This window comes from Hordeum vulgare, chromosome 5H (assembly GCF_904849725.1).
Source record: "Hordeum vulgare subsp. vulgare chromosome 5H, MorexV3_pseudomolecules_assembly, whole genome shotgun sequence".
Classification (NCBI taxonomy): domain Eukaryota; kingdom Viridiplantae; phylum Streptophyta; class Magnoliopsida; order Poales; family Poaceae; genus Hordeum; species Hordeum vulgare.
The window spans coordinates 136,988,187-137,005,692 of NC_058522.1; the positions used below are offsets into that span (position 1 = coordinate 136,988,187).

The 17,506-nt window shown below is 43.9% G+C and overlaps 1 protein-coding gene across 1 annotated transcript in view; it reads left to right on the forward strand.

Moving 5' to 3' along the window:
- Positions 1 to 368: 368 nt before the first annotated feature.
- LOC123396420 overlaps positions 369 to 17,506 on the forward strand; it is a 28,730-nt gene continuing 11,592 nt past the window's right edge. The window contains exon 1 of the mRNA XM_045091359.1: positions 369 to 514. Within this exon, the coding sequence (XP_044947294.1) occupies positions 369 to 514 (146 nt within the window). The remainder of the gene's footprint in view (positions 515 to 17,506) is intronic.

The following is a 17,506-nucleotide window of genomic DNA, read 5'->3' on the forward strand; positions in this document are numbered from 1 at the left end:
GGAGCCGCAGCTACGGAGGACGGCTCGAGCGCCCAAGGTGGCGGAGGGGCGAGGGGCTGTGGTGGTCACGGAGGACGTGGCCGAGGAAGGCAGGATGCTACTCCAGCACCCCACCTTCTCCGAGGCTCACTCCTGTGGGGACTTATGTTGAAAGGACTCTGTTGGAGTTCCTTGTCAAGCTGCAAGGCCGCTTCAGGACCCGACTTCAACTCCCGATGCTGTGGCTCTGGGTGCATGGCTGCGGCAACGACGTCGTACCGGTGGCCGTGGTGCAACCGGGGCCTCGTCTCCTGTTCCTTAGTCGTGGGTGAAAGAGCTTCGCTCGTGCCCACAATATCTGGGATGGGCACGTTCTCCGCTTCAAGATGATGGCGGACAACCTGCTCTTTGTCAAGCTATACGGGAGATCAGGTGTACGCCTTAGCTGCTGCGAAGAGAGCTCGAGCGAGACTGAAAGCCCTTCCTCGCGTGGGAGCGACGAGGAAGGGACAGATGGGAGCGAGAGTGGGTACAGGTCAGACCCTCGGCAGGCTAAGCCTGGGTACGAGGATCTGACCTCGGACTGACCGCCGGCTGCACCATCACCGTCAGTCCCCGGCTCTCCTCCTCCCGAGTTGGGACCGACGCGCCAGAAGAACCGACGCTGCCCCATATTCCCGACAGCGCCTGGTTCCTAGCTCTGCCATCCCTTCTGGCCCCGTTCTCCTCTGCGTAGTGCTGGTCTAGGAGGAGCCAGCCTGGGTTGCGCCCCGGGCCTCGTCTTTTTGTCTTCTTGAACTTTTGTCCGGCAAGCATCGTTCCTCGCCAAAGACAATATCATAGGTTAGAGTAGTAAAATTCATCCATGTAATATGTGTGAGTTTCCCTCAAACAAATGAATGAAATATTGTTTTCCTTTTGTGTGATCCCCCTTTTTGTATGATACATCCTTAAAGTTTTCCGGAAGTTTACTGGCTAGACTGGTCCTGCCATTAGTGCTTTGAGGAACGGATCCTTAGTAGTTCGTCGGAGGGGCCGTTACCGGAAGACTCCTTGCCGCACTCAGTACAACCGTTTAAATCGTCGAGCGCGGATCGAGGCGAAATAAGGTGCTGCGTAGCTACTTGGCCTGTTGAGCAAGTTCAAAACAGTGTGAAGGCGCTCTGTGGCTGTTCAGGTCGTTGAACGAGTTCAAAACAGAAACAAGGTGCACTCATCCTAGCAAGGTTCCACTGCGCACAGGTTTCTCATACAAATATCGCGATCTCTAAAAGGGAAACAATCTATCTACTCAAAAATCTTAGCAAGAGTTTTTGTCACTTATCTCTCGTGCCGCGACACATCTTCTCGCGGCGTCTGAATATTTTGCCGGGGCCTCACATCCCCGGCAAGCGCGATGTAGTAGCCCGTGCTAGTAGTCCCTGGCAACGGCGCTAGAAAAGAGCTGCTTCGAGTTGCTCAACAACTAGCAATTGTCTTGCAATGGCCCACCAGCGTGTGGGATCGCGGCAGATTTCGAGGTTAGAGTATTCAACCCAAATTTTTTGGTTCGACACGATGGGAGTGAAAGGATATTCTCCAGAATTAGAAGTTGAGTTGTCGGCTCAACCACACTTGAAAGATTAGTATCTGCAAGCAGGATATAAGCAACAAAGGTAGTATGAATGGTGCTAGGAAAGAATCTGTTGACGGCAGATTATTCCTAACTGAAGTTTCAATGGCGCCAGAAAAGTATTGTAGCAGGTAGTAGCAGTGTAACGAGTAACATTAGTAGAAAGGAACATTAGTAGTGACAACAGTAGCAAGTAGCAACAGTAGCAAGTAACAGTAGTAGCAACAGTAGTGGGAGCAGCAGCAGGACAAAGCAAGTAACAGTAGCAGCAACAGTAGTAACAGCAGCAGAGCAAAGCAAGTAACAGCAGCAGTGGGACAAACTCGTAGGCAATGGATCGGTGATTTGTTGAATGACATTAATCATGCAACAGTTATAACACGGAGAGATATGTGGCTAGCTGCCGTTCGTCAAAGTGATGTAGGTATGCATTCCGTGTGTAGTCATACATGCTTAGGGAAAAGAACTTGCATGACATCTATTGTCCATCCCTCCCATGGCAGCGGGGTCCAAATGGATACTACGGGATATTAAGGTTCTCCTTTTAATAAAGAACCGGACCAATGAATTAGCACTTGGTGAACACATGAACTCCTCAAACTATGGTCATCACCGGGAGTGGTTCCGGTTATTGTCACTCCGGGGATGCCGGATCACAACACATAGCAGGTAACTACAACTTGCAAGATCGGATCTAAAACACACATATATTGGTGACAACATAATAATTTCAGATCTGAAATCATGGCACTTGGGCCCTAGTGACAAGCATTAAGCATGGCAAAGTAGTAGCAACATCAATCTCAGAACATAGTGGATACTAGGGATCAATCCCCGTCAAAACTAACTCGATTACATGATAGATCTCATCCTACTCATCACCGCCCAGCGAGCCTACGAATAGATTACTCACGAATGATGAAGAGCTTCATGGAATTGGAGAGGGAAGAAGGTTGATGATGACGATGGCGACGATCTCCTTGATCCGGATCCCAAAACGGACTCCAGATGTGCCCTCCAGGGCAAGAACGGGATGTGGCGGCACCTCTGGATCATGAAACGCGATGAAATCTTCTGTCTTGATTTTTTCCGGGATGAAAGGGAATAAATAGCGTTGGAATTGGGGGCGGCAGAGCCACGTGGGCCCCACAAGCCTGGTAGCCGCGGCCAGGGGGGAGGCCGCGGCTACAGGGCTTGTGGCCCACTGACCCGTCCCCTCCGGTGGATCTTTGCGCAGGTATTTTTCCTGTTTTCTAGAAATATTCTCCGTAAATTTTCAGGACAATCCGAGATCTTTCATCTCTACACAAAAACAACACCATGGCAATTCTGCTGAAAACAGCGTCAGTCCGAGTTAGTTCCATTCAAATCATGCAAATTAGAGTCCAAAAGAAGGGCAAAAGAGTTTGGAAAAGTAGATACGATGGAGACGTATCAACTCCCCCAAGCTTAAAACCTTGCTTCTCCTCAAACAACTCAGTTGACAAACTGAAAGAGAAAGGAAAACATTGACAAACTCTGTTTGATCTTGTTGTTGCAACGATGTCTAACTCATGACCAGAATTTCAGCAAGATCACAAGTTAACCACATAAGCAAGTGACACCTAGGTCTCACGGTAAACTAATATCAATGGCATAATCAGCTAGCGAGCAAATAATGATGAGTTTCAGATACCAACAATTCAATCAAAACAAGCATGAAGCAATATGAATAGGTGGTATCTCGCTAGCTCTTTCTGAGACCGCAAAACATAAATGCAGAGCACTTTCAAAGATCAAGGGCTGACTAAACATTGTAATTCATAGCAACAACGATCCAGTCATAGTCATACTCAATATCAATCAAAAGCAAAGCATAAAACTGACAGAGGTGCTCTCTAATTGGTGCTTATATAAGAAGAGGATGACTCAACAGGAAAATAACTAGACAGGCCCTTCGCAGAGGGAAGCATTGATTGCAGAGGTGCCAGAGCTCAAGCTTTGAAAACAGAGATAATAATTGCGGGTGGCATGCTTTCATTGTCAACGCAATGACCAGGAGTTCTCAATATATTCCATGCTACTCATGCTATGGGCGGTTCCCAAACAGAAAAGTAAAGTTTTAACTCCCCCACCACCAATCAATCACACTCCACGGCTAGCCGAATCCTCGGGTACCGTCCATACTAACATCAATCTGGGGGGAGTCTTGTTTTACAGTTATGTTTTGAATTTAAGCGTGGAACTGGGCATTCCAATTACCGGCCCCTTTATCGTGAATGACAGTGACTAAACACATGTCGAGGATAACACGCCTAACATGGAAGGTACCAATAGCCCCCTGTGACGACATGAGCGGTTCAGGCAAGCAAAACAGATTATTTCTTGAAGGTTTAGAGAATGGCACATGCAAATTTACTTGGAGCGGTAGGTAGATACCGCAAATAGGTAGGTATGGTGGACTCTCATGGAAAAACTTTTGGGTTTATGGAAGTGGATGCACAAGTAGAATTCTTCTTAGTACAAGTGAAGGCTAGCAAAAGACTGGGAAGCGACCAACTAGAGAGCGACAACAGTCACCAAAATGCATTGAGATTAACTAACATTGAGTGCAAGCATGAGCATGATATAAATCACCATGAACATGAACATCATAGAGGCTATGTTGATTTTGTTTCAACTACATGCATGAACATGCGCCAAGTCAAGCCACTTGAATCATTCAAAGGAGAATACCATCATACTACATCATAGTCATCTCAAAATCTATGTTGGCATTCAAGACAAACCATTATGAGCTCCTAGCTAATTAAGCATGGCATCAGAAACTATGATCTCTAAGTTGTCATTGCAAACATGGTTCTCTCTCAAGAAAGCTGAATCTGGGACGACAAGCTAGTGATATTTACAAAAACAAAATAGATAGAGTTCATACCAGCTTTTCCAGTCTCAGTCACTTCATCATATATCATCATTATTGCCTTTCACTTGCACGATCGAACGATGTGAACAATAATAAGAGTGCTCGTGCATTGGACTAAGCTGAATCTACAGGCAAACATAAAGGAGAAGACAAAGTAATATGGCTCTTTAACAAATGAACAAGTATGCATGCGAGAGCCACTAAATATTGTAACCATGGTCTTCTACCTCGACTCGAAGAAAAAGAAAACTATTACACGTGAAAGCTCCCAACAAGCAAAAGAAGAAAGGAAAATCTTTTTGGGTTTTCTCAAAAGGACACAAAACAAGAAAACAAGAAAAAAAAATAAACTAGCATGGATAATACAGTGGCAAAGTGTAAACATCGACTAACAAAGTGAAAGCATAAGCATGAATGTAAAGTTGGTGCAAACACGTACTCCCCCAAGCTTAGGCTTTTGGCCTAACTTGGTCTACTCCCAAGGAGGGAAATAACCAGCTCCGGGATACTCCGGAGCGGACTGTGGATGCCACTGCTGTGTGAGCTCCTCTGGCTCCCACTGATAAACTGGCCTCTGGTACTCGACTGGCGGTTCGGGCACGGGCACTTGTGGTTGGGCCAAGCCCCAATACGCGTAGATGTCCGAGGGCATGATAATGTACCTGCCTGCATAAAAGGTTGAACAAAGAAGGAGCAGGCAAAGTAATAGTCTCTCGAGTACCCTGACTAAATACCAGGTTATAAATCATCCGTCTACTAGCATCTTTATCCAAAAAATCATGGCGAACCATGCTGTCATAATCCAGATATTTCTCAGGAAGAAGCATCTCTTCTTCCTCGCGAAGTCTAATAGGTATCTCAAAGTGTCTAGCAAGACGATTAGCATAGATACCTCCATATACGACACCTTCAGAACGGTTTTTGTTCAACCGCTGAGCTACTATAGCACCTAGGCTATAAGTCTTATTGTCATAAAGGCTTTCGCGCAGAACCGCAAGGTCTGGAGAGCGAAGTGATCCAGCCTCCCCACGGCCAATCAAACATTTTCCCACAAATAATGAGAAGTACCGAAGCACAAGAAAATGTATGCTAGCAATTCTAGCGCGAGACACTCCTCTCTCCTCTCCAACAACAATAGTATCTATGAAAGCCTCCAAGTCCCGTGGACGAGGATCATGAATATCCCCAACATAAGGAAATTTGCACACATTGCAAAAATCCTGTAGTGTCATGCGCTGGGGGATATCGTATAACATGAACTCAACCATAGGAGGATTCTTCCTCGGATAAAAGTTGAAGCTTTGAACGAAAATATTGGTGAGGAGGAGGTATTGTGGGCACTTATCTTCAACGAACGCGGTAAGACCTGCGTTCTCCACCAAGTAATAAAAGTCTTCATAAAGCCCAGCGGCGCACAAAAATTCATCACTTGGCCACTCGCACGCTCGAACTTCTGTGACTCGAGGAACCACGTACTTGGGGTGGTTCTTCTCATCCTCCTTGGGGTTACGACTTGCAGAGCCTCTCAAGAACCTCCTCATCTTTCCCCTTTTCTAACTCTGAAAAAATTCTGAAATTTTTAGAGACTTCGAAAGAAAAGTGAGTAAGGATTAACCCAACTCGTAGCCACTACTCCTACTAGTGCCTAGAGACCGTATCACACGCTAAAACTACTTGGGACCAGCTAAAATCAACATTTCAAGATCAAGAACAGGGTCACCAAGGTAGCAAGAATACGCGAAGGATAAAGCACTAGAGTAGAAACTAATTGGACCAATGGAGGAGTCACTTACCAAGGAGTAATTTCCCCAAAACGGTTCGGAGAATGGTGCTTTGAGCAAGGAAATCAAAAATCACAGCCAAATGAGCAAGAACACGAGTTTGAGCTGCGAAACGATTTTTTCTGGAGGTAGAAGAAGAGGATGGGAGCTGGAATGAGTGGAGGGGGTCCCTGTGGGCCCCACAAGCTTGGTAGCCGCGGCCAGGGGGGAGGCCGTGGCTACAGGGCTTGTGTCCCACTGGTGTGGCCCCAGACCAGCTCTCAGTCCTAGTAATTTTCAAAAAATCCAGAAAAAATCATATTTGGTTTTCAGGACCATCGAAGTACTTTTATTTTCTGTGTACTTTTCTCTGGGACGCTAAAACAGAAAATAGGAAAAACTAAACTAAATCTATCATTTTTCTTCTAAGCAACAGAAAGTGAAAGCTTAAAACAGAGGTATGTGTCTCCTTGATTCATCCATTTCATGGTCATCGAAAGAAATCCGTCAATCGGGTTGATCAAATCCTCATGACAAAACTTTTTCAAATCGCAAAAGGAAACGGAGAATTGTCGAATAGCCACTAAGTCACCTCAATGGGGATATGAATGTCCCCAACAAGCAAATCATACTTCATCTTAACACGAGGAATCGGGCATTCAAAGCTCCCAATAAGAATCGATGAAGTTTTTGAGATAGCATTGACGCAATGTACTAGATATTGTTTCTTCGGAAAGTGCACTGTATGCTCATTACCGTTGACATGGAAGGTGACATTGCCTTTGCTGCAATCTATAACAGCCCTTGCGGTGTTTAAGAATGGTCTTCCAAGAATGATCACCATGGCATCATCCTCAGGAATATACAGGATAACAAAGTCCGTTAATATAGTAACGTTAGCAACCACAACATGCACATCCTCGCAAATGCCGACAGGGAAAGTAGTTGATTTGTCGGCCAATTGCAGAGAAATTTCAGTGGGTGTCAACTTATCTAGTTCAAGTCTACGATAGAGAGAGAGAGAGAGAGAGGCATAACACTAACACCGGCTCCAAGGTCACATAAGGCAGTTCTTACGTAGTTTCCTTTAATGGAGCAAGGTATAGTGGTCACTCCAGGATCACCAAGTTTCTTAGGAGTTCCACCTTTGAAAGTGTAATTGGCGAGCATGGTGGAAATCTCAAGATCTGGTATCTTCCGTTTATTGGTCACGATATCTTTCATGTACTTGGCATATGGAGACATTTTGAGCATATCAATTAACCGCATCTGCAGAAAGACGGGTCTCAACATTTCAATAAAGCGCTCAAAATCCTCATCATCCTTTTCTTGGATGGCTTAGGAGGAAAGGGCATGGGTCTCTGACCCCATGGCTCCCTTTCTTTACCATGCTTCCTAGCAGTGAAGTCATTCTTATCGTATCTCTTAGGTTGTGGGTTATTAGGATTAACCGTAGGTTCAATCTCCACATCCTTATCATTGCTAGGTTGAGCATTATTATGAACATCGCTGTCCATATTGTCACCAGGTTCATGTTCATCACCAGATTGTGTTTCTACATCACACGCAGAAATATCATTTGGTTCTTCAGGTGTGACAGTATTTGATGAACTGACATGTAGGTTTCTATCATCCTTCTTCTTATTCTTAGGTTGACTGGGTGTATTGGCATTAATTCCTTGAGAATCTTGATCAATTCTCTTAGGATGGCCTTCAGGATACAAAGGTTCCCGAGTCATTTTGCCTCCTCTAGAAATGGCTCTGACAGAGTTGTCATTTAATTCATTGAGCAATTCATTCTGAGCTTTAAGTACTTGTTCTACCTGAGTAGTAACCATAGAGGCATGTTTACTCAGAAGCCTCAGATCATTGACATTTCTGTCTACACAAGCACTTAAATGACTAAGCATACAAGTACTTTGTTCCAATTGTCTGCCAACATAATCATTGAAACTCTGTTGTTTGGCAACAAAGTTGTCAAATTCATCAAAGCATAGGCTAGCAGGTTTGTCAAAAGGAATATCACTCTCATTGAATCTACGCAGAGAATTCACCTCTACTACTTGTATCGGGTTATCGAGACCATGGATCTCTTCGATAGGCGGTATATTTTTGACTTCTTCAGTTCTAATGCCTTTCTCTTGCATAAATTTCTTGGCTTCTTGCATATCTTTGGGATTGAGGAATAGAATACCTCTTTTCTTAGGAGTTGGCTTAGGAGGTGGTTCGGGAATAGTCCAAGCATTATCGTTGATCAAGATGTTATTCAGTAGGATCTCAGCTTGTTCTACAGTTTGTTTCCTACAAACACAACCGGCACAACTATCTAGGTGGTATCTAGAAGCATCGGTAAGTCCGTTATAGAAGATATCAAGTATCTCATTCTTCTTAAGAGGGTGATCAGGCAAAGCATTCTATAGCTAGATGAGCCTCCCCCAAGCTTGTGGGAGACTCTCTTCTTTGAGTTGGGCAAAGTTGTATATTTCCTGCAAGGCAGCTTCCTTCTTATGGGCAGGGAAATATTTCTCACAGAAGTAATAGACCATATCCTAGGGACTACTCACACATCCCGGAGCAAGAGAAGTGAACCAGGCTTTAGCGTCATCCTTTAGAGAGAAAGGAAACAACTTAAGGATATAGTAGTAGATGATCTTCTCCTCACTAGTGAAAAGGGTGGCTATATCTTGTAGTTTGGTAAGACGGGCTACAACCGTCTCAGACTCATAACCGTGGAAAGGATCATATTCGACTAGAGAGATTATCTCAGGGTCGACAGAGAATTCATAATCCTCATCGATGATAAAGATAGGTGAAGTGGCAAACTTCGGGTCGTATTTCATCCTAGCTTTCAGAGATTTTTCCTTCCATTTGAGAAATAATTTCTCAGCGTCATAGGCATCCTTACACGCAAGAAAATCCTCAGCTATCTCTCCCTCCATAACATAACCCTCAGGTTATCAGGCAATTCATATCTAGGAGAGCTAGATCTAGCCGGAGCAAAAGCAGGTTCTATCTCAATAGTATCGGCAGTTTCAGAAGCATCACGAGCATTGGGAGTAACTCTAGCAATATGAGCATCAAGGAATACCCCTAGTGGCATATCAGGCAAAGTAACATCTCTAGCAGTATCAAGCATAGCATCATCAGGCATAATAGCATCTCTAGCATCATCAGGCAAAGCAGTATCAAGCATAGCATCATCAGGCAAAATAGCATCTCTAGCATCATCAGGCAAGGCAGTATCAAGCATAGCATCATGGATAGCAGTATCAGGCATAGCATCTTTAGCAGTATCAGGCATAGCATCTCTAGCAGTATCATGCATAACATCTCTAGCAGTATCAGGCATAGTAGCATCATAAGCATCATCAAGCACATGCGACATATCAAGATTCCTAGTAAGAGGTGGTGTCGGAAACTTACTCATAACTGAAGGTGAATCAAGTGCAGAGCTAGATGGCAGTTCCTTACCTCCCCTCGTAGTTGAGGGAAAGACTTTGGTTCTTGGATCTTTCAGATTCTTCATAGTGATCAGCAGATATAAATCCCAAGTGACCCAGAGAATATAGCTATTCTCCCCAGCAAGGGCGCCAGGAAAGAGCTGCTAGCAGTCCCTGGCAACGGTGCCAGAAAAGAGCTGCTTCTAGTTGCTCAACAACTAGCAATTGTCTTGCATTGGCCCACGAGCGTGTGGGATCGCGACAGTTTTCGAGGGTAGAGTATTCAACCCAAATTTGTTGGTTCAACACGATGGGAGTGAAAGGACATTCTCCAGTATTAGAAGTTGAGTTGTCGGCTCAACCACACCTGAAAGATTAGTATCCTCAAGCAGTTTATAAGCATCCAAGGTAGTATGATAGCAACGGTGCTAGGAAAGAATCTGTTGATGGCAGATTATTCCTAACTGAAGTTTCAATGGCGCCAGAAAAGTATTGTAGCAGGTAGTAGATGTGTAACGAGTAACATTAGTAGAAAGGAACATCAGTAGTGACAACAGTAGCAAGTAGCAACAGTAGCAAGTAACAGCAACAACAAGCAACAGTAGTAGCAACAGTAGTGGCAGCAGCAGCAGGACAAAGCAAGTAACATTGGCAGCAACAGTAGTAATAGCAGCAGAGCAAAGCAAGTAACAACAACAGTGGGACAAACTCGTAGGCAATGGATCGGTGTTTTGTTGAATGGCATTCATCATGCAACAGTTATAACACGGAGAGATATGTGGCTAGCTCCAGTTCGTCAATGTGATGTAGGCATGCATTCCGTGTGTAGTCATACGTGCTTAGGGAAAAGAACTTGCATGACACCTATTGTCCATCCCTCCCGTGGCAGCGGGGTCCAAATGGATACTACGGGATATTAAGGTTCTCCTTTTAATAAAGAACCGGACCAACTCATTAGCACTTGGTGAACACATGAACTCCTCAAACTATGGTCATCACCTTGAGTGGTTCTGGTAACTGTCACTCCGGGGTTGCCGGATCATAACACATAGCACGTAACTACAACTTGCAAGATCGGATCTAAAACACACATATATTGCCGACAACATAATAATTTTAGATCTGAAATCATGACACTCGGGCCCTAGTGACAAGCATTAAGCATGGCAAAGTAGTAGCAACATCAATCTCAGAACATAGTGGATACTTGGGATCAAACCCCGTCAAAACTAACTCGATTACATGATAGATCTCATCCTACTCATCACCGCCCAGCGAGCCTACGAATAGATTACTCACGAACGATGAAGAGCTTCATGGAATTGGAGAGGGAAGAAGGTAGATGATGACGATGGCGACGATCTCCTTGATCCGGAGCCCAAAACGGACTCCAGATCTGCCCTCCAAGGCAAGAACGGGATGTGGCGGCGCCTCTGGATCATGAAACGCGATGAAATCTTCTCTCTTGATTTTTTCCGGGACGAAAGGGAATAAATACTGCTGGAATTGGGGGCGGTAGAGCCACGTGGGCCCCACAAGACTGGTAGCCGCGGCCAGGGGGGAGGCCGCGGCTACAGGGCTTGTGGCCCAATGGCCCGTCCCCTCCGATGGATCTTTGCGCAGGTATTTTTCATATTTTCCAGAAATATTCTCCGTAAATTTTCAGGACGTTCCGAGAACTTCCATTTCTGCACAAAAACAACACCATGGCAATTCTGTTGAAAACAGCGTCAGTCCGGGTTAGTTCCATTCAAATCATGCTAATTAGAGTCCAAAACAAGGGCAAAAGAGTTTGGAAAAGTAGATACGATGGAGACGTATCAGCCCGCGGCAACCTCCTCCTCGACAAGGTTCTTACCGATAGTCTTTGACCATCGTGTAGGGAAGGGGTTTGCCGGGGTGTAACTCCTTTTTCTATTTTGCCAGGCCATGCTGACGGAGCCCCCGAGCACATCTTTGGCAGCGACGCAACACTTCCAGGGGAGAAAACGTTCTTGCTGGAGTGCGTGCTAGGGCTTCGGGACCTGTTGGCGCATCCTCGACGGCTATGCATCACTCCGAAGAGGTGCGTCCGCCGAAGGCCTCCCCGAAGCTCCCAGGCACACCCTCGACAACAACGTACTATCCTGGAGCGGCGCATCAGCCTGATGGCGTTAGACTTGGCCGTTTCCTAGGCCTGCACTTGTGCAACAACATGCCCGCGCACGCGCTAGGAGGCCATAGCAGAGTGGAGCGACCAGCGATGTGTCCCGCTTAGGGGAACTGCAGTGGTGCGCTCATCTCCTAAAAATACGGCGCAGAGCTTTCCCAGATTAGTGCAAATGCTCTCACCCCTTATGACGAGATGATGTATATACTTCTCGCACCTCGTTGGTTACCCCAAGTGGAAGGTTGAGATGTAGTCAGCAGCAAGTTTTCCCTCACACGAAGACTATAAGGTTTATCGAACCAGGAGGACTCCTAGGATCAACAAGTAGGTGTCTGCTGTCCTGGCCAGCAGAAGACGTGGACCTACACACACAATAAATAACTTTGCTCCCAACGAGTACAGAGAGGTTGTCAATCTCTCCGGCCTTGTAGTTTGCAAAGGATCAAAACACAAGCGGGAAAAGTAATAGTAATTGCAACGAAAAAGTAAATGAAAGCAGTAAATGATGGACGTGTAACAATGATGGTGATATGGACCGGAGTCACATGATGTTCACTAGGGATGTCTCTCTCCCAAAAGACGATAAACAACTATGCTTGGGTAAACAAATTATAGTTGGGCAATTGACAGAATTATGAACGCACCGTAATGCTAATTATGCTACTTGATAGTTAGAGGTTCAATAGTAATGGGCAGTATGCCAAGAAAAGTAGACCGTTTATTCATAAGCATCTACTTACTAATCATCCACCTTGAGATATCTATCCAGAACATCTCACCAGTATTAAGTTGTGAGCCCCACCCAAAGTGTAAACTCAAAGCAAGGGACAACTGCATTAACGAACTATGTGTAAGGTAAAAAATCCTTGCAATCGTTGTCACAAGCACCGTTGTTTTCTCCCTGGTGGCAACATCACATCCCCTAGTCTCATGTTTCTGTCATTCAAGCTAGACATCGAGGGGCATGAACCCACAATCATGCATAACGCTCCCTCTTGGAGTTTCAGTCTACTACTCGGCTAAAGCAATAAATAACAATGGAGAACATGCATGAATCACTAAGGAACATAATGTAAAAGGATAATCAAATATATAACTCATAACAATCTGAACATAATCTCATAATCCATCGGATCCCAACAAACCAAGCATAGCAATAGCAAGAGAATTACATAGATGCCTTATTATCGGTAAATCTCACATTAGTCCAAAGAACTCATACACTTATTATCGGTAAATCTCTATCTAGTTAGGATATTCACAAAGAGACTAGTACCATGAGGAGGAGCATTTGGGGGTTTGGTTATCCTTGCGCATCCTCGACTCATGGTAACGTGAGGGTACTCTATATATTCCAACCCCTCCAGAGGTTAGCGATCAATTTAGTAGCTAGAGTTCTCAACTAATTTTTAGTTTTTGAAAAACACATGGATTTCCCAAAATACGACACCTATCACTAATAGGCTCAATCTCTTGGCACAAATAGTCCAAACATTACTCAAATCAATACCTCAAAACTATTGCAAGTTTCTACTATACTTAAATAGCAACCTCAATTACCTACTTATGCAAGATACCCAAATCAATGCAATGAGCCAACTCTCTAAGCAAGATAAGCATGATAACTCAAGAGAGTTCCAAAAGCAACCTAAATAAAATCTTTTAAAAAGATATAGCATGAAAAATAAGAGCTAAGCATGACAGTAGCTAAGTGAAGATAGAGAACACACAAAAAGGATAAGCATGAAAACCTATGTTGTGTTCTAGAGTGGAATGGAGCGTGTTTCTCTCCCAAACAAGGTAGGCTAGATTCCAACTTGTTATGAACAACAAACAGAACTAAAACAAACTAAAAAGTAAAGAGCGGGACACTCCAAGCATAGCACATAACATATGAAGTGATAAAAATATAGCATAGAGATGGACGAACTGATGATTGTTGATTGAGAAGGGGATGCACGGGGGCATCCCAAGCTTAGACACTTGAGTATTCTTGAATATTTCTTGGGGGTGCATGGGGGCATCCCCAAGCTTGAGCGCTTGACAGTCCTTGATCTTATTTCATCATCTTCCATCGCATACTTGAAAACTCCCTTCATACGAAACTCATCATAAGCTGATTAGAGTGGTTAGTACCGATGATAAAATAATTCAATAACTACTGGAAATAATGATTTTCATGAAAAGCTACTATTTCTCATGATTGCTAAAAAAATTTTGCAAAGGAAAAGCAAGCTTAAGATTTGCAAAATGATGAAAACGCAAAACGTGGCAAAATGTGTGAAAAACAGCACAACAGGTAGTAAATAATTTTTTCGGGGTACTTCCGCAACTCAAATCAAAAAACTCAGAACAGGTGACAGAAAGAAAATTATATAGAGCATACTGTCAAAACAATTCAGATCCAAAAGATGATCTGGTGATTTTTGGCGAATTTTTCCGCCAGACACACAAAATATGTTTCTAGACAACATGTCACAATTTTTGAACTTCCTTGCAATTGGAGGCGAAAACTTGGCACAAAACTTGAAAACAAAGATACAATGATGTTGCTACTGTAGTAAAAATCATCAAGACCACTAAAACTGAAAGTAAAAACTCAAAGTAAAGATAACAGGGGCTGTCTCCCTAGAGCTCTTTCTTTATAGCCATAAAGATGGGCTTAAGATTTTAATGATGCTCTCGTAGGAATAAGAGTTGTAGAACAAAAGAGAGTATCAAGAAGCAAATACCAACCACATTTAAGTCTAACATTCTTCCTATGCATAGGAATATTGCAATAGAATAATTCATTGAAGCACAAAGCAATAAGCATAGGAAGGCAAAGCAAGTGGAGCTTCAAAACCTTCAACATAAAGAGAGGGAACTTGATATTATTGAAATATCTATAAGCATATGTTCCCTTCTCATAAATTTTTTCAGTGAGTCCATGAATAAACTCAAAAATATAAGTATCACATAAAGCATTGTTACCATGATTCACATGCAAAATATCCTTGGGGAGCCCATGGTTAGGACATTTTAGCATTAAAGTTTCTAGTCTCCCCCAAGCTTGAGCTATGCTCTCTCCGTCATGAGGATAAAATTATAAACATAATTCCTATTCTCATCCACTTCATGAAGAGGATAAAACTTGGAGTAAAAGAGAGACTGAATCTCTTCCCAATCCCGTAGGTGAGAATTATCGAGTAGCCTATACCATTCCAATGGTTTTCCTTTCAGTGACAAGGCAAATAATTTCCTCATGACTCCATCTCTTGTCAAACCTGAAATCTTAAACAACTCACAAAGTTTTGTAAGTTTCAACAAATGAATACTAGGATTGACTATTCCATCTTTTGCATAACAAGTATTCCTAATTATTTCAATTATCCCAAGTGGTATTTTGAATGGGATACATTCAGTAGGTGGAGGAGACTTCTCTACCACGGGTGTGGTAAAGCGGCCTTCCCCAAGGAACAAACTAAGAGTGCAGTTTTCCATAAGCCTAACTAGTGAAGTCACACAACTTGGTGTTCTTAGTGGAACGCATAGCAGCAGCAACAAGCAAGAACAGAGCAACTATTTTTTTGTGGTTTTTGGTATAAGACTCTAAAGAAAAAAACTAGAAACAAAACTAACAAGACTAAAAAGCAAAGGTAAAAGATAGCATGCAACTGCCCTATCTTGAAAAGTGGAGTCCCCGGCAATGGCGCCAGAAAACTTTGCTTGATGATGAGATGATGTATATACTTCTCGCACCTCGTTGGTTACCCCAAGTGGAATGTTGAGATGTAGTCAGCAACAAGTTTTCCCTCACACGGAGACTATAAGGTTTATCGAACCAAGAGGACTCCTAGGATCAACAAGCAGGTGTATGTTGTCCTGGCTAGCAAAAGACATGGACCTCCACACACAACAAATAACTTTGCTCCGAATGAGTACAAAGAGGTTGTCAATCTCTCCGGCCTTGTAGTTTGCAAAGGATCAAAACACAAGCGGGAAAAGTAATAGTAATTGCAACGGAAAAGTAAATGAAAGTAGTAAATGATGGAGGTGTAACAATGATGGTGATATGGACTGGAGTCACATGACGTTCACTAGTGAAGTCTCTCTCCCGAAATACGATAAACAACTATGCTTGGGTAAACAAATTACAATTGGGCAATTGACAGAATTATGAACGCACCACAATGCTGATTATGCTACTTGATAGTTAGAGGTTCAATAGTAATGGGCAGTATGCCAAGACAAGTAGATCATTTATTTATCAGGATCTACTTACTAATCATACACCTTGAGATATTTATCCAGAACAACTCGCCGATATTAAGTTGCGAGCCCCATCCAAAGTGTAAACTCAAAGCAACGGACAACTGCATTAACGAACTATACGTAAGGTAAAGAATCCTTGCAACCATGGTCACAAGCATCGTTGTTTTCTTCCTGGTGGCAAATCACATCCCCTAGTCTCATGTTTCTGTCACTCAAGCTAGACATCGAGGGGCATGAACTCACAATCATGCATAACGCTCCCTCTTGGAGTTACAATCTACTACTCGGCCAAAGCAATGAATAGTAACAGAGAACATGCATGAATCACTAAGGAACATAATATAAAAGGATAATCAAATATATAACTCATAACAATCTGAACATAATCTCATAATCCATCGGATGCCAACAAACCAAGCATAGAAATAGCAAGAGAATTGACTAACCCTTGAAGCACAAAATTGGAGAGAAGACATCACATAGCTACTGGTCATGGACCCATGGTCCAAGGAGGACTACTCACGGCACGTCCGGGAAGCATCCATGGCGGTGGAGAAGCTCCCGGAGGTCAATCCTCCCTCCGGTAGGGTGCCGGGAAGAGGTCTCCTGATGCTCCCCATCTCGGAAGCGTTGCGGTGGCGGAACGATGGAGAAATTCGTGATTCTGGATCCCATCTAGGGTTTTCCTCGTCAAGGGGTAAATATAGGCGAAAGGAGGGCACCAAAGGGCATGTGACCCACCCAGGCAGCCTCCTGGTGTGACCTAGAGGTCGGTCGCGCCCACAGGTTTCCTGGGCGGCCCCTAGCACCCCTGCGGCCCCCTTTCGTGCTTCATGAAGCTTCTGGTGCACTGATTTTGATATATTTTTCTTGGGATTTTTCGGGCGTCGGAAAATTGGGTAAAAGCCCCTGCAAAATAGACATCAGCAGACAGAAACTGGCACTGGGTGCACTGAGTTGGTAGGTTAGTCCAAATATTTGTAAAATGATATAGAAGTGTAGCAAAACATATAACAATGTCACCCAAAAGATCATGGAACAAGCAGAAATTACAAATACGTTTGGGACGTATCAACCCCCTACCTGGCGCGCCAAAGATGTCGGGGACGACACCTATGGGAACCTCCACGAATACCTTGATCGTTCGGCGGGGAGAGGAGTGACGCCAAGAGCAGAGCTAGCGATCAGCATGGGGAATGTTTTTACCCAGGTTCGGGCCGCTTAGTGCGTAAAACCCTACTCCTGCATTGTTTGTTGTATTAGGTGTTTGGTGTAGGACTACTTGCTATAGTGATTGCTTAATGGCCAATGCCCAAAGTGTCTAACCCCTTAGAACTGAGCATTGGGCCTCCTTTTATAGGCAAAGGGGTCACCAACAGTGCTGAATAGTGGGTTCACGAGCTGCACAGT